Source organism: Xenopus laevis, chromosome 7L, assembly GCF_017654675.1.
Source record: "Xenopus laevis strain J_2021 chromosome 7L, Xenopus_laevis_v10.1, whole genome shotgun sequence".
NCBI lineage: Eukaryota > Metazoa > Chordata > Amphibia > Anura > Pipidae > Xenopus > Xenopus laevis.
In genome coordinates this window covers 116,016,640-116,042,710 of record NC_054383.1, presented here as the reverse complement: position 1 = coordinate 116,042,710, position 26,071 = coordinate 116,016,640, and the positions used below count along the sequence as shown (strand labels likewise).

At 40.1% G+C, this 26,071-nt stretch overlaps 1 protein-coding gene across 1 annotated transcript; it reads right to left on the bottom strand.

The window, feature by feature from the left end:
• Positions 1–8,206: 8,206 nt before the first annotated feature.
• Positions 8,207–23,699, bottom strand: clec11a.L (C-type lectin domain family 11 member A L homeolog). The gene is made up of 4 exons (XM_018226327.2): positions 23,344–23,699; positions 19,469–19,730; positions 10,714–10,905; positions 8,207–8,973 (listed from the first exon to the last, which is right to left on the bottom strand). Exons 1-4 carry the CDS (start codon positions 23,518–23,520, stop codon positions 8,579–8,581), a joined length of 1,026 nt encoding a protein of 341 aa, XP_018081816.1. The 5' UTR covers positions 23,521–23,699; the 3' UTR covers positions 8,207–8,578.
• Positions 23,700–26,071: the final 2,372 nt, after the last annotated feature.

Genomic DNA, 26,071 nt, shown 5'->3' with positions numbered 1-26,071 from the left:
ACTTGTACCGTATCCGTCCATTTGGTCTACATACCAAGTGGTGGGATCAAGACCCACATGGAGGTCCAACCTTTGGTCAGAGACCCTTTACTCTCATAACAAGGTTGCAGATATATGAAATCGTTGATTTATCAGCCTTTCAGTTATAGTTCCTAAAATATGTAGGACAGCAAATACTTTTCAACCTAAATCTCACTGTAACTGACCTTGAGGTTTATATGGGAGAGGCATTCTTTCCAAAACTCACCCTAATTGGGCTTCAGACTGTGCCAACCTCCAAATACATATACAATTCTCATTGATTGAAAAATTGACATCTCCAGTCTTGGTGCCATGCTCGGACTCTCTTTGTGTTACAACAGGCTTGTGACCTACAATGCTGGGATCCTAGAGGACAAGGAAGCCTGAGAGATAAATGGCAAAAAGATTTCGAGATTTTGTTCTTGCGATAAGAAAATAACATTTATTAAATGATTTAATCTCTTGTGCCCTCCCTGGACCGACCTTGGTATTTGCTATTATTTGTATTACTTTGATGGCACTGAAAATGAGAATGAAATAGTGTAATGCTGCTAAAATCCTTGAATGGGAGTTTGATTGTGGTCCCCAGTTGTCAGCTTAATTACCTCCATGCTTAGCAGCCTGCTACAAAGAAAACACAGGCACACTGTATTATATTTAATAATAAGGTTGCTGTTGGTATGGATGGCTAATATTAAAACCCGTAAGACTTTGGGAATTTTAGGGCCCATAACAATTACAATACAGTCAGCTCCCTGAAGTTATAGTACTCACAATCTAATGCTTACTGCAATAACTGATCACGTGGATCCTGGGTCTTGAAATTAAATTAAAATAGATTTTCTTAAAGTCTTTTAAACCAGTCAGACATGTACTGATACTGATAGACGTTTTGGACTGTTTTCAGTACATGCATACCTGCCTGACTATGCAGACGGATACATATACAAGTATATATGTGTTGCATGGAGTCAGTTAGTTGATTGGGCAGATTTGAAAATGTCATGTGTTGAAACACCGTTGACCAGTGCATGGGGTACCGGCAGATGTATCATATTGAATTGACTACATCTTCCCTTCCCGAATGATCTGATTGTTAGGGCTGTAGGCCCAGCTGAGAGGAACAATAGGAAGGTAGTCATACTGTATATGAACTCAGCCGGTTCAACCTGCATACTGACTGGTTGGATACTATATGGTAGCAGCTTCCAGACTTTTTCAGATCAAATCTACCTTGGAGGTCCAATGTTTGGTCAGGAACCAAATTTGTTATGAGCTAAAAGCTCATAAGCATTCTCCCCAAATCCTACCCTAACTGGCCTTCAGAGAAAGGGCCCAGAGCATTAAAGGAAAACTATACCCCCAAAATGAATACTTAAGCAACAGATAGTTTATATCAAATTGAATGACATATTAAAGAATCTTACCAAACTGGAATATATATTTACATAAATATTGCCCATTTACATCTCTTGCCTTGAACCACCATTTCGTGATGGTCTCTGTGCTGCCTCAGAGATCACCTGACCAGAAATACTACAACTCTAACTGTAACAGGAAGAAGTGTGGAAGCAAAAGGCAGAACTCTGTCTGTTAATTGGCTCATGTGACCTTACATGTGGTTTGTATGTGTGCACAGTGAATCTTACGATCTCAGGGGGCGGCCCTTATTATTTAAAATGGCAATTTTCTATTTATGATTACCCAATGGCACATACTACTAAAAAAGTATATTATTATGATAATGGTTCATTTACATGAAGCAGGGTTTTACACATGAGCTGTTTTACTCAGTATCTTTTAATAGAGACCTACATTGTTTGGGGGGTATAGTTTTCCTTTAAATGTACATGGAGGGAAATACCAAGTACCAGATTCATAATGCTCAGGATCTAGCCAACACTGCTGTTGAGACTGTCAACACCATCGAGCTGCTTATGATCTGTGTTAGGATAGCCCCTGAGATAGCGTAGTCTTCCTGGGTGGATGTTGACAGGAGTATTGGATGATGGCTCCATTGATAGGAATATCTAAAGAACAGATCTTCTGATAGAACCTCTGATGTGGATGGATACAACTGTCTTTGCCCCTCGCCCCAAAAAACACTATTTGCAAGATTTCCTTTCATCTGTGGAGAGTTGGCAGCAACAGAACCAAAATAGAACTCTGACTATGGCTGTTCATTTAGCCTGTAATAGGTATATCCATGTCAGTTCCTTTTTCGAGAGCACTAACTTTATTTTAAAATGAATTTGCAATGAGTCCTACATAACCGAATGGCTAGTTCTGTCCTATCTTTATTGAATGTTGATGTTTTTAAGAAAATAGCCATGAAAGCCACATAAAATCCAGAAATCTCTTTAAATAGCTTAATGCTATATAAAATAATGGTTTCTAGTGCTCTGAAATGTTTGCAGAAAATGGCTTTACCATAGTGCCTATTACCTGTATGTGAATGTATTTATCTCTGAATTAAAATTATGACACAGCCTCAATTTCTGGTGAAAGAAAGGAAGTTGTGGGCAGTTTAAGTTAGAATAGGAATTAGAAGAACCAGGTAGCAGGTATGCGACCACCTGCTGGGATTCCAGAGCAATAGGCCATTGTGCCAATGTCACCCAGTGAGGGCCACCATCAGAAATTACTTTGTTCCCATAGCAGAAACTACTTTGTTCCCATAGGGTCATGTACAGTTACAGCATTTAATGTCTCTGATGTACAGCACAGCAGTTAACATTTTTGATTGAGTGCACAATGTAAAATTGGTTGGCTATTCACAGTGGCTTGGACACTGGCCCATAGGTGCCAAGACTGGATCATATACTATGCTAAGTTTTGTAAGTAGGGTCGGACTGGGCCAATGGGAAACCAGGAAAACCCGGTGGGCTCTGGCAACCGAGACCTGGTACCTGTCTGAGAGGAGACCTGCCTGGCACCAGCCTTCAGACCACCCATACCTTGACTCAATTGCTGCAAAGGAGAGTAGATATGGGGGGTGGGTACTGTAGAGGGGTTGCGGCTGGTGCAGGGGGCCCTGATTCAGAAGCCAAGTAGGCCTGGGACTCCCAGTCTAACACTGGCAGGGTAGGATTTCTGTTTAGTTTTGAAGAGGCTAATGGAAAGGAAGAATTGGATGAGATTATCACGTTGAGGAGCAGCAAGAGAGAAAGGTTCAAGATGGGAGATGACAGTGTATATGGGCAGTGTAAATAGGACAGTGGCTCTTAGAGGAATGGAGGAGGAACGACCAGGAACATAGGGAGGTAGAAGTAAAAAATATTAATGAGGTGTGGAGGAATGAATGGCTTTGAAGGTTAGCAGAAGGATGTTGTCAGTTATTGTTTGGTAACAAGGAGCATTATATAAATTCAGTAGAGGAGCGTGTTGCCTCTTAGCTGAGATTCTCCTCTTAGCAGCAGATATTATAATTGACCGAAGGGGATGAGGTTGGATTAGGTTGCAGTAATCAAAGCAGAATAGAATGAGTACGTGGTTGAGTGTTTTAGTAGTTGCTTGAAAGAGAAAGGGATATGTACAATATTAAGAAGGAATAGGTTAGATTTTGGCAGTGGTATTAACATATTTAGAGGAGGAAAGGTAGGACTGAAAGATAACCCCTCAGTCAGCATGCTATGTCAACAGGGTTAACAAGCTTCTCATTATTAGTTATCAAAAAAAGTAGACTCGAAAAATTTTGTGACATGGCCAAAAATTTACAGCTGTTGAAGCTAAAAGGCTGGAAGTTATGATTTTACATCAAAATAATAATGGTATCTACACATGGTCTGGGCTGCCCAGCTGTATCATAGGATGATCGGCTGGATTTTAGTATAAATTGGCCTTACGCATGGATAACCAAATACTACTGATTCCAGCATTATCCAGTTGGGCATGTTGGACAGTATGCCATTTTACATGATACAACTTGATCCTTCAGCGTTTCTGTTAGAATCTCACTACAGGAGGAAATACATTGAAATGACACACTGCCGCTGTGATTTTTTTATATTAATTTTAAGCAAATCTGCTATATACATTTCAGGTTCAAAATATTTCATAAGAAAACACAAAGACTGAACAAATCACTGATAACAATGTCCCTAGTTTGTTTTAGGTCATGAAAGAGAAAAGCTGTTGTGCACCATTTTTAGGAATATAGCCCAATAGTTATTAAATGGTAAGGGACACAAATCTGTAACCTTGAAGTCTCCTAATAAACCTCATAGAAATACAAATGTGATATTAGTGATGAGAGGCAAATGGGGCACATGGAACTGGGCCAGGTAGGGTATATACAAACGGTTTTAATTGGTCTGTATTGAAGGGATCTGCAACTCCTGTGACAGCCGGAGCTTTTCAACACCCCCGCCAAATCACTAAAAGGATATTGGGTCATTATTTTGGAAACGCGTCCTTGTCACATAGTTTGATATTCTTTTGTCCTTGCACAAAGCTGTTACAGTTTTGGGAACAGTAGGGGTTTAAGCTACATTGAGTTGCAAGATTAGAAAAGACTTGCTGTTATAATCTAGGTCCCTGCTGTGTCTTGTTGCAGGTTGGTTGCCTCTTTGCATTTGCACTGCAGTAGAAAATTACTAGGGTTCTGTAGTAAGCATTACCTCCCAATCTTTTTAATAAGAACTAGCGGAAAATGATGTACAAAATTCTGTCGCATTCATTCTCATACGTTTGCTGGTTAAAGTCACAGGCCTGCAGAATTATGCCTTATGTATATTACTTGGCAAGGTGCATAGAATTGGTACTTCCCATAATCCAAAGCAGCATTGTGCTCAAAGATGTTACCTTGAAGGAAGAATATGTAGGTAAGAAGCTTGAGGCTGTGGGGTTAATATCAGTACTAGGGTAAGATGGCTACAGTAAAACTGTTGCTCACCAACCCTCAATGGCCTCAAAGCAGGTGCTTCTTTTTAAATTCCTGGCTTGGAGGCAAGTTTTGGTTGCATAAAAACCAGGTGTACTGCCAAACAGAGCATCCTATGCCAGTTCATGTAAGGGCTGCCAAATAGCCAATCACAGCCTTTATTTGGCACCACCCAGGGACTTCTTTTATTGCTCTCCAAACTCTTTTTACATATGAATGTGGCTCAAGGGCAAGAAAAGTCAGGGACCCCTGTTGTAAAGCATCCTGCAGCTCCTCGATTTTTGGCAGGTGCTGGAATTCAGTTTAGCAACAGCTGAAGGTCTGTTTAATTTGGTCCTGCATTACGTAGCTTGGCAAGCTGTCAATGTTATCACCATTGGAATGGCTCCCAGTTTATAGTCTTGTCTGGTCTCCAATAATATACTTCTTCTGTTGTGGGAACAGAAGAAGCTTCTTTTTTTCTTTTGGATTGAGAGAAGTGCGATTATAAATAAGCTCTAAAACCATTGGATGTATCCATTTGTAAGGTCCCCAGTAACCTAATTTGTTAATCTGGTCTCTCCCCTTCAAAAAAACCATTTCACTGGAATGCTTTGCACATCTCATGGTTTGGACGCATAACAGCAGTGCGCATGATTGTCCTCCCTAAGATACTATATTTATTTAGAGCCCTCCCTATTGCCGTAAAGTCCCAGGATCTTATGTTGCTACAGAAACAAATATGGCAATTTGTATGGCAACATAAATACCATAGAATTAATAGAAATGTGTTATATCGCTCACGACTGCAAGGCGGTCTTAAGGTCCCCTACATAAGGAATTATTACTGGGCAGCTAGAATTGCACAAATAATACAGTGGCATAATGACTCAGGAATGCTCAGATGGGTAGAATTTGAGAATGATTCAATTTATCCCTTGCAAGTTAGAGCACTATTGTGGTTAACTACGAACAATATACAAAAATACCCTATTACCAACCCCATTGTTAAATTTCATGTGCAACTTTGGAAATTGCTTAAACCAAGATTGTTACCAGTGACTACTAATAGCTACATGCAAGCTCTGGTAGGAAATCCAGATTTCCCCCCAGGGATGGTTCATAGCGATTTTCAATGGTGGGCCTCTCAAAACTTCAATAAATTATATGATCTATTATCCCTGCACGGGTTTAGAACTTGGAACTCATTAAAAGAGTCACTAACAATCCATCCACGAGAGTTTTTACGTTATTCTCAACTTTCTCACTTTTATTTCTCACAATTACAAAAGAAACCTACATTAACAGGCTCCTTATTTGAAAATCTCTGTAAAAATGCCCTACGAGCTAAAGGTAATATTTCCACTATATACTCCATATTAATTGAGGCTCCACCTTCCTCTTTACCTACGTATATGAAAGCCTGGGACAGGGATTTCAACCTACTATGGACTACAGAAGATTGGTCCAAAGCAATGGAATTCTCTCATAAATTTTCTCCCAATGTTGCCATACGGGAAATGGCTTACAAAGTAATTTCAAGATGGTATTACACACCAAAACGTAAACACAATTTTTCTCCTTCCTCTTCCCCTATGTGCTTTAGAGGATGTGGAGCACTAGGTGATTATAAACATTTGTGGTGGTCCTGCCCAATAGTAGAGCAATTTTGGAATAAGGTGGTCCAAATTGCATGTGACTTAACTGATTCCCCTATTACACGAACTCCCGAACATCTTTTACTGAATCACCCTAATCCAGATTTTAATAAAGTTACCAATGCTTTGCTATTTCAGATATGGGCAGCGGCGCGCTGGGTTGTTGCACTTAACTGGGTTTCCCCTACGCTTTCAATCACTCAATTCATTTCTAGACTCAACTATATTCAGGAAATGCATTTATTAACAGCCATTGCAGATAACAAAAAAGAACTCTTTGACGATATATGGCAACCTTGGGAGAACTTTAAGAAATCCTCTGTCTTTTTGCGTTTGTTTCCTTAACTCAATTTCTCCCCACGAGTAATTCTACTTTTCCAGAGTAATTGAGAATACAACTTGTCACAACACACCGGTTTCCCAGTAATGGAAAACTTAGCAATTCGAGAGACACCCGTTTATTCTCTTTGTAGTCACACTATTGCCTACTCTGACTTATTTAACTATGCAGGTTTCCCTACTCTTCCTTTTTTTTTTTTTTTTTTTTTACTTTATTTTTTTATTATTTTATTATTGTTCTTGGTTTATATTCTTTGTCTTGTTCTGTTGTTTAAGTGAAGTTGTAATACTCACCTTATGCTTTCGTAAGTTCATATTGTTGAAATATCTTTCAATGTATATTACATATGTAACACGAAATGTGAAAAATGACGCAATGACAAAATTGTACTGTTCACATTTTATTCACGAAATAAAAAAAGATATGTTAAAAAAAAAAAAACCATTTCCGAAACTGTGCAGTGTAGGTGTTTGACAAATCTCCCATTGCTGATACTGCCTAAACTGGGTTCTTGTGTTTTATGTGTAGTCCTTGCAACAGAAAGACATCCTCATTTAATGTATTGGCTGTGGGTCTATACACCACATCCTGATCATTGTATTCTGCCCACCATGTGCCTCAACATCCTCATAAATGGCTCCATGGCTTTGGCTCCTTCCACTAATCCTGAAAATGGAAAGCTTCCTGCACCCCGAGAGGATGGACTTTAACTTCATCTCAAGATGTAGGAAGTGAGGGGAATTGATTAGAACCCTGAACCTGTCAGGCTTATCCTAAAATAAATAACGTTAAACAGGTATTGGATCCGTTATCCATAAAGCTCTGAATTACGGGAAAGCCATCTCCCATAGACTCCATTTTAATGAAATAATTCTAAAGTGATTTACTTTTTAATTTGTGGTAATAAAACAGTACCTTGTACTTAATCCTAACTAAGATATAATGTATCCTTATTGGAGGTTAACCCATACTATTAGGTTTATGTTTAAATGGTTTTCTAGTAAACTTAAATTTGGTGATCCAAATGACAGAAAGACCCCTTATCTGGAAAGCACCCAAGCATTCTGGATAACAGGTCCCATACCTATATTTATAAGTTGTTGTTGTGATAAACATTCATGCATGAACAGAATCTGCTGCAGAAGTACCAGTTACTAACCACTTACTTTGGGAACTATGATGCAAATACAAACAAAATGCTGCTGTCACTCGGGTCATCAAGCAGTTTTGGGTCACAGAATCAATAGGCCTATGGGAAATTGGGGTGAGTTGGAGGCATAACATGGTTTAGATAAATTGAGCGCAAAACCAAAAATGTCAGGTGTGCACTTAAAAATTAATCCATATTTATTACAGTTAGTTAGCGCTTACACTCTAATTACTAATTTGTTAATTGTATACATATTGAGCAAAGCACCATCTTTAATTACCGTATGCTGTATTATTATTTATCTCACGCTGTGAGAGTGGTAAAGTCACATAATCATTTCACCATTTTTGCCAAAGGAGGCACTATTTCATTAGCATCTATATACAGTACACAATATTATATTGTTTCTTGCCAGAAGAAGCAGTATACTGGCCCCAAGTTATACTGTATAAATAAATACAAAGATGCCTTTAAATTAGGCTTCACTACGCCATACTGAACATTTATAAAAAATAAAATGACCCCCCCCACCTTGAATCACATGTCATTTAATACTCGCAGACATAGAACATTCTCCGTGAGCACTCATGATCCCACCACTTGCCGTCAATGGATGTGATAGAAACGCAGTTCTCCAGGGTCTTTCCGTTGGGCTGTACAATCATATGATCTTTGTACCAGTTGAAGAATGAAACCCGATGGCCATTTTCATACTGGTACATTCCTTCTGAGCGCAGATCATTAATTCCAATCCATATATTCCAGTTGAAAGGATAGAATGAGTCGTGGATATATTTTGCCAGGGCAGCATACTCCTGCTCATCGATCGGCATCGCCAGGTTGCCCCCACGACTGTGGCAAAGCTTTTGGGCTGTTTCATAATTTTCAAAGTGTTGAAAAATAAGATAACACTTTCTCAAGAGTCTCCTCCCTTTAAAACAACCTGTAAAAATTCACAGATAATATTAGTTTATTAAATGGAGCCTTCATCGGTCTGGATTCCCCTAATCCTATTGCTTATTGGAAAATAACTTTGCCAGTTAATAGATTGTTCTCCAATCACACCTGGTTCTTTCCTAAATGTGCCACTGCTAACTTAATCAGGGTACAGGTATGAAACTTGTTATCCAAAATGCTCAGGACCTGGGGGGTTTCAGATAACAGATCTTTCTATAATTTGGATCTTCTTACATTTAGTCTATTGAAAAATCATGTAAACATTAAATAAAACCAATAGGCTGGGTTGCTTCCAGTAAGGATTAAATATAGCTTAGTCTGGATCAAGTAAAATATACAGTTTTATTATTACAGAAAAAAAGAAAATATTTAAAAAAAATTGCATAATGTAGATACAACGGAGTCTATGGGGTATATTTATGAAAGAGTGAAGTTAGAGGTCGCCACAGTCCTCTAGAGTGAAACTCCTCCAGTCTCCATTCATTTCTATGGGGTTTTGAAAGGTGTATTTATGAAAGGATGAACTTTCACTTTCACCCATTGATAAACACTCTTTTAAATATCCCATATAAATGAGAGTGGTGGAATTTCACTCCAGAGAACTGTGGCAACCTCTAACTTCAGTCTTTGATAAATATACCCCTATGGGAGATGGCTTTTCCATAATTTGGAGCTTAATGGATAACTCCGTGTCCAGAAAATGGATCCCATACCTGTATAACCAACATCAGCAATGAAGAGTTCGATATGTGGACCCTTATAATAGGGTGCCGCCACCAATGATATTGGCAAATACCACACCCCTGGAATGCTAGGCTGCATCCCATTCTGGCTCCTTGTAACTGGAATTGAACACCAAAGGATGCCTACTGAGAACAAGAGGTGGTGGAAACACTCAAAGACTAACTAAAGTATAAGTTAATTAGAATGTAATTGCAAATGGTCTTGACAAAATTTCTTTAAATATAAAAAACAGAGGACCATCACCTTACTTCATGTTATCCTAATGTATTTGCAATCACCTTAATGCCAACCTAACAACATGCAGTGTTGGAGCTGGGGGCCCTGCGACCTACCAGAGAATAAGGCATTTAAGGAACTTGGGCCCATCTGTTGTTGTCATCAGGTATAGGCAGTATGGAATCAGTGTGCACAAGAATAGGAGTAAAAGCAAGTAGGCCAAAGCCAGTGCAGTGGCCTATTAGGGTCACCAGGTATTGGTGCAGTACCATGGCGAGCCAGTTCCAATCTTGTAGAATGGAGATCTATGTTGGTCTAATCAAGTTGTCCCCATTAGAATTTCTACCCAAGCTGACCTGCTTCAGCTTTAGCTGCAACCCAACATCATAAAAGGGAAGGCACGTGAAAAAGCTTTAACAAACCTGCAACTCACAGATCTTCTCACCTGCTGATCCTCCCGTATTTACTTACCCCCAATTTTTTTTCAATAGCAGTATTCTCTGCTGGTATCAACAGGTATATGACCTACTAGATGTCTTTATGCTAGAACCCAAATAGAGGTAAAGTCTCAACAAGAAATGAACACAATGAAATTATGCATCTCTTATAGATATGAAATTACTGAATTTTCATAACTTTATTTCTGGAGATGTACTCTTCCGAGATGTACTCTTCTGAAAGTGTGGAATATTTATCCCTAATTAAGTCAAGAAAATTAGCTTGAAAAACAACAGCCTCACACATGTTTCTCATTTGGCAGTCCTACCTTCAATCTGTCCAATTTGTCTCTGGTTCCTGAGATTCAGTTCGGAAACAGTTGCAATGTTGTCTTCTGCGTCGACCAGTTTCGTCCGAATATTGGAAAGGCTTTTTGACATCTGGTTCACCTTGACATCCAGGCCAAAGAACTGGACATTAAGACGATGGATCGCAGATTCTATGGCACTTAATCTGGACACTGTGGAGGAAGACATCAGATACATCTTTCTCAGTTTATACTCTCAGTGGCCAGGGGAGTCTTTAAGGTCTAGACGACATCTGTCCATTAACTTCCAGCTTTTTTTTCTCCTGTTATTCTCTTACATGCAATCCCATCCTAGTGACTGGCTCTTTTTATCTCTTCCTTCCCCTCTTGTTAGACTTATTTACATTTACGATCTATACCTTTATACATTTACAATAAAATCATAGACATCATAATTTGGATGATATATGAAGTAGACATGGTAGGTAAGAAGTAAAGTCAACTATGGAATCCTTGTATTATTTGGGAGTCTTCCAGTTTAAAACCTTGGCTTGAGTGCAATACCCCATATCCATGTGTTGTTGGCTGCTGTATCACCTTCCTTTAGAAGGCCCCCTGTTTCCTTGCTTCCAATCATATCAGGCCCTGTCCCCCTATACCACTATATGTGGCACAACACTATTTCTTACTAATGCATAATGTCGTACAATAAAAATAAATCCTTTGTGACCCTGTTAATCCGTTAATCCTTTTGAAGCACAAACCAAGTAAAGCTTTTAAGCTCAAGTCATCAATTTGAGGACCAACTTTTGTTCAGGGCCCCTAACAGTTAATCCAAAGTTTACAGATATGCAAAAAGATTGTCATTCTGTCATAGTTCCAAGAATATTTAGGTCATCACCCCAAATCTTAAACATGCTGGCCTATAAACAGGGTTTTCAATGACAAACAGTTATTCTTCCCAGTTAAGCTGGCCTTAGACATGAAGATAAGTTGTGGGAAACTAAGGTTCATACAATTTTCAGACCATACAGCATATGGAGTCAGAATAATCGTCCTGAGATTTTTTGCACCATGGAAATCGGTTGTTTGGCTAATTAGACAGGTTAGAAAGTTTCTATCCGATAACGATAATATCTGTGCATGTATTGCCTATGTGATGATATCAGTGGGTGACTGCCACGACGGTTTCTCGGACATAACTTTCGTACAGTTGCTGTCTGTCAATTAATGGCCAGAACATTGTCTGATTTGTTCTTTTTCTTACTTTATTGAATCAGAACAGTTTCTCCGGTGGCGTAATCTCCAAAATGACGGCGCCCATGCCCCACATGGGCCAACGCCGGCGTGATGACGTCACGTGCCTGGCGCAAACTTTGAAAATAAAAGGTCTTCCAAGTCACAGGTTCAATGCCCAATTATAGGAATTGCTGAATCGTGTTCCTGGGTTTCCTAAATTCCTGAATTGCTGTTTTCTGGCTTCCTGACCCTCTGCTTGACCCTGATTTGTGCTGCCTGCCTTACTGAACTCTTGCCTGAACTTGACTACGCTTATGCCTGATCCCTTTTGGATACCGCAAACTTGGACTTTAATTCCTAAACGTCCTCCTTTGTCCGGACTTCTCCCGCTGAGAGTCGATAGGCCCCCTGAGAGTTGTAGATTATTAAATTAAGTAATAAAGGAATAGAATCTGCACGTCTTTGGCCAGCTTTATCCTAAATAGCCTTCAAGCTCAGTCAGTTGTTTCACTTGTGCTGGACACCCTTTGGGAGACCAGCCCCACAAATCAATTGCACACATACACAAGTATAATGTGTTTAAACCTATTCCTTTGTCTCTCAAAATCACATGCCTTTGCTAAACTCTAAGAACCCTTCTTTCTTGGCTGTTGCCCCTAGAATGCAGATGTGATACAATGCTTGGGTGCAATGCAAAGACCCAATAGGATGGAGCAGCTTTATAAACAGTGTCTCCTGCTTATTGGGTCTTTGCATCACCCCCGAAGCCCAGAATTATGGTCAGGCCCAGATTTATGGAGTTGACAGCTTTGTGGAAGGTGGAAGTAGCGACCCGGGACTACGGGTAGTGTCAGGAAAAAAGCGGGACTGTTGTGCATTTTAGTGAATAAGAGGGTAAAGTTTAAACTTTTCCCCAGACCTATCCAATCCTATACGGTTTTATGGGAACGTATTAAAACTAGCTGTGCAGAAGCTGTGTAGAGGAAAGAAGCCGATGTTACTATAACTGCCCTCCCTTCCAAAGTCTATGGCTCGCTGAAAGCAAGGGGCCGATTTTTCAATGGGGATATAGTTTCGTACAAGTACAAGAAGCATGTAGCCAGGGATAGTATACCCCTGAGGAAGCCAGCTGATTGGCGAAACGCGTTGGGCAGGAAGTGACGTCACACAGGGAACACAGGAAGAGCCACGAGGCCCCTAGATCGTGATTGCAGCCTGTGCAAATATATATTCCTATGTGTGATCATTCTTCATACTAAGGGGGTTATTTATCAAGGTCTGAATTTATCTCAATATCGGCTGCTACAAACTCCGATCTAACCCGCTCGGGTTTTTAACGCTTATTTATTATTAAATTTTCCCGAAAATTTGCTTTACGGGAAAAGCCCCGAAAACATAGTGAAAATTTGCTTTGCTGGAAACGCTCTGAAAACATTGTGAAATTGCCCGAAACCCCCAACACAACCAAAACTGTTCCCATTGACTTTTATTCAACCTCGACAGGTATGAGATGCCGTGTTTTATATTTGGGCTTTTTAGCACTCTGGGTTTAATAAATCCTGAAAAATTTGTGATTTATTTTAAAAGTCTGATTTTCACGAATTTTTCAGATATCGGGGGAATTTCGGGTATTGGGAGCTTAGTAAATAACCCACTTAATGTGAGTGCAAATTTGTTTATACTTTTTAATAAATGGGGACATGAGAAGCTGACAGGAGAAGGAGGGAGAGACCTGCTAAATACTACGGGCCATAAATTATACCTACAGTTTGTAAGTAGGCAATCCAGCCAAACGGTGGTGGAAAGATTTTGGAGAAACTTTGCATGTCATCAATAAGAGTGGAAGTTTAAAGGGGAAACACACCTCAACTTGGTGTGATATTGAAACATATTGCGTTATTTTGTGTTTCTGTTTCTTTCTCTGTTGCCGTAGGCGCTGATCTACATATACATTTTTAGATTTATGGAAAGGCCACAAAGGCCTAGGGCGGCAGAATTGTGATATCATCACATGCCACCCAGCGGTATTTTAATATGCAGGATATTTTCTAGCTCTTTAAAGCTCATGTGTGCCAATCCCTATGCTTTGGACCGGACGAGATAAGTTTTGCAAACGTACATATAAAGGGGGGGGGGCAAGAAGAGGGAAAGGGGTGGGGGCGACGAGTGGTTCTGGCCTTAGGGGACCCTATATAAAAATCTAGCTCTGATTATGGTTCCATGCTAAGAACAGCAGCCAGCATTTGGGTTTGGCACGGGTATATTACAGGGGCAAAGCAAGAGTTTAAAATGAAACAAGAAGGAAACATTTTTATAAAAGCATATAAGATGTTAGTGTTCCTTATAATAATAATATAATAATATAATATAACTGCTACACTCTGGGGCCCCTCAGAAAAACAGATGGCTTGGTGTCCCCCTGCATGCACTGCCAATAAAGACAACTAGTGGTTGAAAAAGAATGTTTCCAAACAGAACTATGTGTTCTTTATTTTCCCAATAATGTGGTCAGTGCAGTTCTCCCTTTCAGCATCTTGAGCCCCTGTCAGGATTCCACTATAATTGAATTCATATATATAGGGGAGGTCGGGCCATGGTGCGTGCAGTTCTATTCAAACACAACGCTGTTTAAAGGACATGTTTGTGTCCGTCCTTTCTCAGCAGGCAAGGCAGTTATATGATCCTAATTAGATTTTACTTAAATATTCTGCCTGGAATTTAAGCTCCTACAAACTGCTGATCTTCTGCATAATTTCCCGGGGAGTTCGTCAGTTTCAATCAAGCACTGATTAAGATTATATCCTGCAACTGCACAGTATCTAAAACAGGATACATATGCTTTGGCACAGCATAAAATGTCAGGGGAAATAAACCTTAGCTGCGGGTCCATCACCAAAATGATCTATGACCACCTGGGTGTGTTAACGGGCTTCTGTCATCACATAATTACCTGTCTGTTTATTATGCCCTTTTCATTTCTTACAGAAGCATTACAGTGCTTTGTTCCATGTCACATTAGATGTTTTTATGCATGTTAAAGGTTTATGTATGTTCTGCCTCAGCTAAGTTATTATCTCCTCCACTCACACAGATAAATCAAACACCTTGGTGCAGAATAATTGACCTTTTGTGGATAGTGTAATTCTTCCTGCTATGATTCAAACTAAATCTGATCGTTTGTTCACCTGTTCGCCTGATCATTTGTTCATCCTGCACAGGCCAATGAATACCCATGAATAGAAGCAGCGTCTGACTGGAGGGTCCAAGGCCCATCAGGGCTTTTGCCACAGGGCCCTGGGCCCCCTGACAGAACCACAACCCCTCTCCAGGCCCCCTGACAGAGCCACAACCCTCTTAAAGGAGAATTCAACCCCCCACTGTGAAAAGTCCCCACTGACCCCCCCTGCACAGCCTTACCCCTGTATTCTGTCCCCTCTAGAAATATTGACTGCACATGCAGAGTGAGCTCAGCGGAGCTCATGGGCACCATCTTCTTCTCTTCGGTAACCTCAATGTCTTCTTCCTCCCCTGGGCAATTTCCTTCTCTTTCGGCGCATGAGCAGTTGCCGCAAACCGGAAGATTGCTCCAACATGCGCCAATACACTGCTCACTTCACGGAGATTACCGAAGAGAAGAAGTTGGCACCCGTGAGCTCCAATGCGGCCACTCTGCATGTGCGGTCACTATTTCTAGAGGGGACGGAATTCAGGGGTAAGACTGTGCAGGGGGGCCAGTGGGGACTTATCACAGTGGGGGGTTTAATAAATAATAAACACTGGTCGATAGCAGTTGAATAAAAGTTCTCGGGTCTCAAAGATGTAAAAACTCACCAATTGCAGGAAGCGGTCCAGGTGCACCGCCCTGAACCTTCAGCTGATGGAGCGGATAAGCGTAGGAAAAAAAGAGCAGGCACTTGCAAAGACCAATCTTCCAGACAGACTTGTAAGATAATTTAGTAGTTTATTTCGGTACACAAGGATACAGCGTTACGCGTTTCGTATCATTCCGACACATAGGCTCTATGATTAAGTGTCGGAATGACTATAAAGGGGTGACATCTGGGGTAGTGGGGGCCTGTGCTCACAGTAAACAGGTTTTGTTCTGGGTCAGCATGGCCCACCGGGTTTTTACCCGTTATCACGCGGGCCCAGTCCGACCCTGGGTAGAGGACTGCATTAACATACTGATTTGGCCCTGCCTGATAGTTATCAGCATGATTTTCAAGCATACAGGCCATTGGCAGGTTTTATCTGTGACTTATATGCCCAGCTTTATATACACTAGCTTTCATTCTGTGCTTTCATTCTGCTTATCTAGAATCTCTGCAATAAAGCAAGACAGGGCTGCTGTTTCTTTTGCTGAAAGGAAGCAGTCATGATGATGAATAAATACACTCTCTCATGCAAGCACTAAGGGCAGAGACACACGCTCAGATTCGGGGAGATTAGTCGGCCAGCGACAAATCTCCTTTTCTTCGGGCAACTAATCTTCCCAAACTGCCTTCCCATCGGCTAGAATGTAAATCGCTGGCGGGATGGCTCCCGGAGCATTTTGTTTTCCGAAGTCGCCGAAGATGCCTCATGAGGAAACTTCGGGCGACTTCGGAAAACGTATTGCTCCGAGTGCCATCCCGCCAGCTATTTACATTCTAGCCGAAGGAAAGGCAGTTCGGGGAGATTAGTCACCCGAAGAAGAGGAGATTAAATCTCCCCGAATCTGAGAGTGTGTCTCTGCCCTACAGGTTACTATAACCTTGCAAATGTCATAAATAATTTAAACTGACAGCATGTTGTGTAGTATTATATATTGTTAACAGTGTGTCCTGCTAGTAACTAAACCATAAAAATAATTGTGGCTAGAAATGCTGTATTTTATACAGTGAACTTACTGCACCAGCCTAAAGTTCAACATCTAACAGTAATGGTCCTGGCCTTCAGAGTTGTGCACAGGAGCTCCCCATCTTGGATTGTGTTAGGTGTATCAGTGACACACACATGCTCATTGTGCTCTGAAAAGCTGAAAAGCATTTTCAGCTAAATGAAATGCAAGAAATTCACCCATCACATCATCTGCAAATTCACTTTTATTATGAGATATACAGCAATATTCTGAGACAAATTACATTAAGTCTTCATTTTTTTTATTTTTAGTGTTTTTTCTTTAATTATTTGGCTGTTTTTCCGGCAAATATCCAGTTTGGAATTTCAGAAGCTATCTGGTTGCTAGGGGCCAATTTACCCTAGCAACCAGGTAGTGGTTTTAACAAGAGACTAGAATGTAAATAGGAGAGGGCCTGAATAGAAAGTATATAAATAATAATAAGTAACAATAAGGACAAAAATTTTAGCCTCATAGATCAATAGTTTTTTTTGCCTGCTCATGTCAGTGACAGTGTCAGTGTCAGTGTCAGTGAAAGCTGGAAAGAGGCATAAAAAGAAAACATAATTTAAAAAGTATAAAAAATAAAAAATGAAGCCTTAGGGGTAGTCCACCTTTAAGTTAACTTTTAGTATGTTGTAGAATGGGGGATTATAAGCAACTTTTCAGTTGGTCTTCATTATCTATTTTTTATAGGTTTTTAATTATTTGCCCTTTTCTTCTGACTCTTTCCAGCTTTCAAATGGAAGTCACTAAAAACGAGTGCTCTGTAAGGCTACAAATGTATTGTTATTGTTACTTTTTATTACTCATCTTTCTATTCAGGCCTCTCCTATTCATATTCCAATCTCTTATTTAAATCATTGCATGGTTACTAGGAGAATTTGGACACTAGCATCCAGATTGGCAAAACTGCAAACTGAAGTTGCTGAATAAAAAGCTAAATAACTCAAAAACCACTAATAAAAAAACATGAAAACCAATTGCAAATTGTCTCAGAATATCACTCTCTATATCATACTAAGGGGGTCATTTATGAAAGGTCGAACGTTTGAGTTTTCCGCTGGAAAAAACTTGAGTCATTCAAATTATTTGAGTTTTCAGGCAAAACCCTTTGAAAAAAACTTGAACATCATGAAGGCTATTAACATCAAATTCAAATGGTTCAAGGGACCTCTGCCACTGACTCCTACATGACCTTGACAGGTTTTAGATGGAGTATTTTGAGATTCTAGCAGGGTCTGCTTCCTCTGTTGTTACACCCCTGGTTTGGTTAATTTTTTTTACTAGCAGAATTCCACAAGAAAATCAATATAACCAGCAAAACAAATTCCACTGAATTCATATAAAGTTGGCAAAAGCATTCAGCTGCTCTCCAGATGTTAAATAACCTTTGAAGAGCCTCCAGTCTCCTTAATTTCTAAATGAAATCACTCACATGCTATATTTAGTTTTTATCAGGAGCCACTTAACTCACAAAAGACCACGTATATGTAATAAATTCCCATAGAATACATGGTACTTCAGGCACATCGACAGAGAGGCAGGGAAATATTTTCTATATAGGCAGCCAAGGGCATGTGTCTAGGGGGGCAATATCAGAGGGGCAACTCTTGGGTTCCAATATAGAAAAATATGGTGGTGCAGAATGGTTGCAAACACAGGTAGCTTTGACTTCTGCTGTTTTCCACCAGAAATTGCAATTATGCCTCATGTGCCATAGGCCTAACAGCTGAACATTTTTGGAAAGCTGACCCCCAGCAGAGCAGACACAGGAATTGGCAGGATGGAGATCTTCCTCATACAGCAGTAGAACTCCAACGATCAGCCCTCAATGCAGTCACAATGTATATCCAGCCTGTTAAATTATCTTATGCCCTAAACTGCCCTAATACTGTGGTGAACCCAGAATTGTTTTTACAGTGGAAAAATATGGAAAAAAGTAGCCAGAGCAGTTGGTTATTATATCAGCAAAAAGAATATAAATTACAGTATAAGCGTTGTTACATACGTCTGGTATTTTAAGCCAGTGTTGATTGTAGGGATGGAAATATTTATGTTGCTAAAGTTCCAGTTTATCTAAATACACAAACCTTAGTTACAACAAGTGATGGTGTCTATAGAAGCAGTGGGATAATAGTCTCTGGGAAGGGACTGTGGCTGTGAGATAGCAGGTATAGTAGGGAGAGATGGTGCCTATAGTAACAGTGTGGATAATAGTCTCTGGGTAGGGAGTGTGGCATAGCAGGGAGAGATGGTGCCTATAGTAACAGTGGGATAATAGTTTATACAAAGGGACTGTGGCTGAGGGACAGCAGGTATAGTAGGGAGAGATGGTGCCTATAGTAACAGTGGGATAATAGTCTCTGGGTAGGGAGTGTGGCATAGCAGGGAGAGATGGTGCCTATAGTAACAGTGGGATAATAGTTTATACAAAGGGACTGTGGCTGAGGGACAGCAGGTATAGTAGGGAGAGATGGTGCCTATAGTAACAGTGGGATAATAGCCACTGGGAAGGGAGTGTAGCTGTGGGATAGCAGGCATAGTAGGGAGAGATGGTGTCTATAGTAGCAGTGGGATAGTAGTCTCTGGGAATGGACTTTGGTTGTAGGATAGCAGGTATAGTAGGGACAGAATGGAGAAAGATTTTGTACTCACTGAAATAATTGAAATTATCATCCAGTGGAGCAGTTGTTGAGGGTTGTGCTGCAGTTGTTGGCACGCTGTCTTCCAGTTTATCATCTTCTTCTTCTGTCTCATCTTCTTCTTCTTCCTCCTCCTCTATATCTTGCTCAATACCTTTTTCATTTTGTATAATAGAAACTGTTGTAACATCATGGATTAGTGGAGCATCAGTGTTGGGCAGTATATGAGGACTATCTGTTTGTGGAACAGTTACCTCTTCATTTCCAAAAAAGATCTAAGAAGGACAAACCTTACATTAGACATTTACACTTAATTTCAGAAATTCAGTGCAGTATACGTGCTGAGACCTACTGATCATACTTAGTATCATGGAGATTTTTTTGTATAAATAGAAACTGCCTTTCTAGTTTTAGCAATACTCCCCTGAGCTTTGTACTGTAGAGTTCACGCAGGGAGCTCAAATAAATTGCTATTTTTGTCAGAAGAACAGCTTTTTATCACTTTTTATCACTCTTTGGTTTCAAACTAAAGAGCAAATGTATGTAAATCTTAGTTTTTGACAATTAATTCTTAGGTTGATAAATACTTTGTTTTTTACAGGGCGATGCCCGGTCATCAGATGGTGATGTGTAGTGCATTTGGTATTTTTTTTAACTTTCTTTAATTAATTGGCAGTAGTAACGGGAATGGTAAATCCATATAGACAATTGTCCAAAAGTACTCGCACACCCTGGCCTTCACAGGAAACGATCCCTTGGTGCACAGCAATGGAGGAATCGGCTACCTCCCTTCCCAATGGCAATACAAAATCACTGGCACTCAGGTATTACTGGCAGGTTATACCTTGCTTAAATTTATTGCAGCATGCTGCAATACATTTAAGCAAGGTATAACCTGCCAGTATTACCTGTGTGCCAGTGGTTTTGTAAATCCCTACAGATTACAACTTGACTTTGGTCCCAAATACTAAAAAAGAATAGTAACTACAGACTACAACTACACTTTGGCCCCAAGTTCTAATAAGGAGTGGTAACTACATATAGACTACAATTAGACTTTGGCCCAAGTTCTAATAAGGACCGGTCACTACATATAGAGTATAACCAGATTTTGTCCCTAAATTCTGGTAAGAGGTGGTCACTATATACAGCTACAACTAGACTATGGCCCCAAGTTCTAATAAGGAGTGTTAACTATGTATAGACTACAATTAGTATTTAACCCAAGTTCTTATACGTTGTAGTCTGTATGTACGTGTATGTATTTTATATCTGTATTTTCTAGACTACAATTAAGCTTTGGCCCCAAGTTCTAATAAGGAGTGTTAACTACGTACAGTATAGACCACAATTAGGCTTTGGCCCCAAGTTCTATTAAGGAGTGGTAACTACATATAGAGCACAACTAGACTTTGGCCCCAAGTTCTAATAAGAACTCTAAAGAGTGGTAACTACGTATGAACTACAGTTAGGCTGGTCACTACATATAGACTACAACCATACTTTGTCCGTAAGTTCTGATAAGAGGTGGTCACTACATACAGACTACAACCAGACTTTGAGGCAAATTCCCTAAGTGGCGAAAATTTGCCAGCGACGGCTTTGCAGCCATCGCAACACTTCACCAGGCATAAATTTGCTAGGACAACGCCAATTCCCTAAAGTTGCGTCCAGGGTGCCGAACGCTGGATTATTTTCGCTAGTGTTAATTCGGCAATCAAAGCGAAGATGCGCTAGCGTTGCCTAATTTGCATACGGCGGGAAATGATAAACTTACATGGACGTATATGTTGCAGCAAATACATTACATTACACAAGTCCAGGGAACCTTAAAGGAATAGTTCAGCATGAAAATAAAAACTGGGTAAATAGATAGGCTGTGCAAAATAAAAAATGTTTCTAATATAGTTAGTTAGCCAAAAATGTAATATATAAAGACTGGAGTGTACAGATGTCTAATAAAACAGCCAGAATCCAACTTCCAGTTTTTCAGCTCTATAACTCTGAGCTAGTCAGCGACTTGAAGGGGGGCCACATGGGACATTTCTGTTCAGTGAGTTTGTAATTGATCCTCAGCATTCAGCTCAGATTCAAAAGCAACAGATATGACCCATGTGCCCCCCCCCTCAAGTCTCTGATTGGTTACTGCCTGGTAACCAGGGTAACCAGTCTGTGTAAACCAAGAGAGCTGAAAAGCAGGAAGTAGTGATCTGACTGACTTGTTATACATCAAATCACTCCAGCCTTTATTCATTACATTTTTGGCTAACTAACTATATTAGAAACATTTTTTATTTTGCACATCCTATCTATTTACCCAGTTTTTATTTTTACACTGAACAATTCCTTTAATAAATAAAATAGAGTTGTTATAATGCCCTACACATGAGCCCAGTGTATAGTTTATGTTCCATATGTTATAACCCAGTTACCCCAAAAAAAATGTACAGACCTTTGCAGGCTATCACTCAGAAAAAAAGAAATGGCATTTTTTGGGACTTAGAAAAATTTTGCACTACAAATTGAGGAAGTCCTATGCATTCCATTGCACTTTGCCTGGTCTGAGCTGGCGAAGGCAAGTCTGAGTGAATTTGTGGAGTTACGTCTGTTCGCCAGAGCGAAAATTCAACGCTAGCGTCTATCTCCTTCGCTAGCAAAGGGACAACTGCCCCCGTTAGGGAATTGGCGAAATTCCAATATGATGTCAATCTGGCGAATTTTCACTAGCGTAAGTCACTTCGTCCTTTAGGTAATCAGCCCCTTAGTCCCTAAGTTCTGTTAAGAGGTGGTCACTACATCTAGTCTACAACAATTCTTTGGCCCCAAGTTCTAATAAGTACTGGTCAATAAATAAAGACTACAACCAGATTTTGTCCCTTAGTGCTGAAAAGAGGTGGTCAATGCATATAGACTACAACTATGCTTTGGCCCAAAATTCTAAAAAGGACTGGTCACTACATATAGACTACAACCAGACTTTGTCCCTAAATCCTGATAAGACGTGGTCATCACATACAAACTACATCTAGATTTTGGCCCCAAGTCCTGTTTACCAGACATTGTTACCTCTTCATAAGGATTTCAAACCTAATACTGGCCCTCATTTATAGTCCTGCTTGCTTGATAGGAAAACATGGAATAGAAAACACTGACCAATCAACAACCTAGGTGGATTTAACAGTATTAACCATACACTTACAAAAGAACTGCTACAAATATGGCTAAAACATACACAACACATGTTCTGTTGTATGAGTCCATGATCCATATAAATAACATATTGTGATGCAATCAACTGGGCTCAAGCCATCTCTATATTAACAGGGTGCACCCCTACAGTTTAGTTGAGAAACTGTTACATATAATCATAAGGGTACCTTCTTGACTTACTTTATTATTATTAAATGAATAATAATAAATAGCATGCATTTTCTTTTTTTGACTCTCTGGTATCTAGAGAGATGACTAATTTCAGACAAATATATTGAATCTGCACATCAGACAGAGCCCCAGCCCTACATTTAAGGGCTCTATTTTAAGTCAAGTGGGTGTGTGATGTACAAGCTTTGAGTGGTCGTTAAGAGAATAATAAGTGGATACTCGACTCAGTTGCACAGTTACAGGATATAAAAATCCAGTTATTTTAGTTATTAGGGATAAAGACTTCCATAAAGGAGCTGAGAGGTTAATTAGTAGACTTGGCTGAAGAAGTGAGATTTGCAGAAGCATTCTCATTGGAAAGCATGGAAAACCATGGAGGTGACAGACAGGCAACACTTGAGTAAGTGTCTTGATCCCAATATCTAAACATTTTCCAGGCATTTCAGTGAGAAGTGGTGACAAGGGATTAAGGGTAACTAGCTCCATAAAATGGTACCATCTTCTTACCTTTCGCAGATACGTATCTATGATGACATCTGGTGTGTCCCCTCGTTTCTCAATGAATACCACCGATTCTGTAACGTTCCCCAGTCCAAGTGGTTTTGCTGCTGCCTCCTCCTGTGTCAGGATGCTGGGGACTAGGCTCATGCACAATGCAGCCAGTAACACTCCTTCCAAGAACATTTTCTCATAACAGAAAAGGTCAATGATGGGCAAATCCAAAAATAAAAGCCAAAAGTTAAAAAAGGACACCTTTAAAAATGTTTTGTCTGTCTCCCCTCTGCTCCTCAGAAGTTCTGCTCCTTTGTTCTCTCAGTAGATTTGCTCACATGAGGACTTACTAAAACACAGGAAATGTCAGTGTTTTTTTTTCCAAGCGTCTGCTATTCTGCAGCCAGAGAGGGGATGGAAAGGCCAAAAAAATACAGCAGACTTGGCAGGGGGAGAGGAACGTATAAAAGGGTGGGCTGAGAGGAGACAGAAGAAAATGATGCATGGCTATGGGTTTTTTGGTATGCTGCAAAGTTTCTGTTTTATAAATATATAAAGTAATAGTGTTGAAGCCCCCCCATTAATTGGCAGCCCTTTCACTCTCCTCATTCATATGTTATGCTGCTTTTGTTTTTTCAATTATTTATTAAACCCAAACTCAGTTGATCACCTTGACTTCCTATTAAATAGCATGGGAAACATGGTGCCTATGGCACCCACTAGCAAGGACTGGCACCTCTTCAAAGTGCTGGAGTTGGTAACTCACTGGCAGTGTCTGCCATAGGTAGAGCATTTACAATAAAGTTTAGTAGGTGTTGGAAACACAGAGATTATGCCACAAGATTAATTCTTTCAATCAGTTTCTCAAATTGATCCTTGGGTAATGTGTTACATTTTCCAAATCCTTCATTTCAAAGTTTGCCTTTAGTCTTTGAACCAGGCCCGGACTGGCAATCTGTGGGTTCTGTCAAATGCCAGAGGGGCTGCTATAAGGAGCCATAGAAAATCAGTATTTAGTGGGCTGGTGGGGGCTGTTTGGGCCTCTGTGTACCTGAAATGCCAGGGCCTATTTTAATTCTCAGTCCGGACCTGCTTTGAACAATATCATCACTGTCCCCTTCTTGCTCATAACAGACTAGCACACCATCCACATAGATCAATACATATATCCATCTGTTGGTTTCTTTCATACTGTAAAGACATGGATCTGCCTTGCTTCTGGAAAATCCTCCATGTAAAAGGACTTGATTTATTTTCTCATTCCAGGCTCTGGCTCTGTTCCATGTATAGGTCTTCATCAATTTCACCATAAAGAAATGCAGTTTTCACATCTAGGTGTCTTACTTATTGCATACCTTTGCTGGCTGCCAAACATAAGAGTGTTCTCACAGTTGTATGTTTCCCTACTAGAGCAAAAGTTTCATCATAGTCCTGACCAAATTTTTGTGAGTACCCTTTGGCGACTAGTCTAGCCTTGTAACGCTCAACTTCTCCGTTTGCATTGTATTTCACTTTAAATATCCACTTACAACCTATTGCTTTGCGACCCTGAGGTAACTGAGTCAAAGTCCATATTTCATTTTTATTCAAGGAATCAATTTCCTCTTGTGCTGAAACTTGCCATTTTTTGGCTTCACTTTTTGGTAGCTGATTGATCTCTTCCCAGGAGTTTGGTTCAAATATTTCTTGTGTGTAAGCTTTATAAGAGTATCTGGGAGATAGTATCCTTTTTGTTGACCTTCGCAGTCCAGTTTCCTCTGTAACATTTGGTTGTTGAGGTGTACTTTGTGAATTTTCCATCATGTGCTTCATATAGTCACCTGTTAGCTCTCTGCTAACAGTAGGAAGTGGTGGCAGGAGCTTTAACCTTCTTGTTTTTCCTTCAGAGTATTAGCCTCCATTGCCACCTTTAAGAATGGGGTTAAGATACCATCATATAACCATCAATGGATGCAAACTGTACATGGTAGTCCTTGTTCTTAAGGGGGCTCATATCTGATGGGAAGCTCAGCCTGGAAGCTAGGGTGGGAATTGGGTTGCACACTTATTTGTAGCACTAAGTAGGCCATACACAGACCAATTTGTCATCTAACCAATCAACAAATGGGATGAATAACAGAGGATGGGTCATATGTATGGCTAATGTTCTATTCTTTAGATCCTTTGGGTCAATAGTTATAACAGCAGGAAGTGAAATAGAGCTGTGGCTCTTCTACATTTCCTAATCTGCAGGTGCACCAATGACTACTTGTATAGCCAATTTTAGATGCTCTGGGACATATAGCAGGGTGGCAGTTTCTATACAATCTTGTTTTGAGGTAAGGGAAGGGAGGCTGAGAAAACGCTGGACTTCAAAAGGAGCTTTAATCCAAAGTGGAAACCAGCCAAGAGCTAGCTATACGGGCAAAATACAGTTCAGCAATTGGAGTATGCTGGGCAGTGATATAATCACTATAGACTCACAGGGACTGGTTGCGCTTCCATCACTCATGTATCACTATGCACATGGTGCAAAATTTGGACCTGGCATCCCCTTGTCAGACCAAGTTCCATCCCCTTCAATCACTGCCAGATTTCACTTCCAGATTTTAATCTCAGACCCTTAAGGGCAGTGGCGATGGGGAGGTTTGTTTACTTATGCAAGACTGCGGGCGACAATCTCTTGAAAACCCATCTCCATCGGAAATAGCAGAAATCGCTGGCGACAAAACCAACATATTGCGTAGTTACCCCGAAATTTCCT

Bases quoted from the DNA above. Each gene is read 5' to 3' on its own strand.
- clec11a.L (XM_018226327.2), bottom strand. From the start codon at position 23,520: ATGTTCTTGGAAGGAGTGTTACTGGCTGCATTGTGCATGAGCCTAGTC. The intron at 19,731-23,343 runs GTAAGAAGATGG...TGTCCTTCTTAG, and splicing joins TAGATACGTATCTGCGAAAG to ATCTTTTTTGGAAATGAAGA. The intron at 10,906-19,468 runs GTGAGTACAAAA...CTTCCTCCACAG, and splicing joins TGATAATTTCAATTATTTCA to TGTCCAGATTAAGTGCCATA.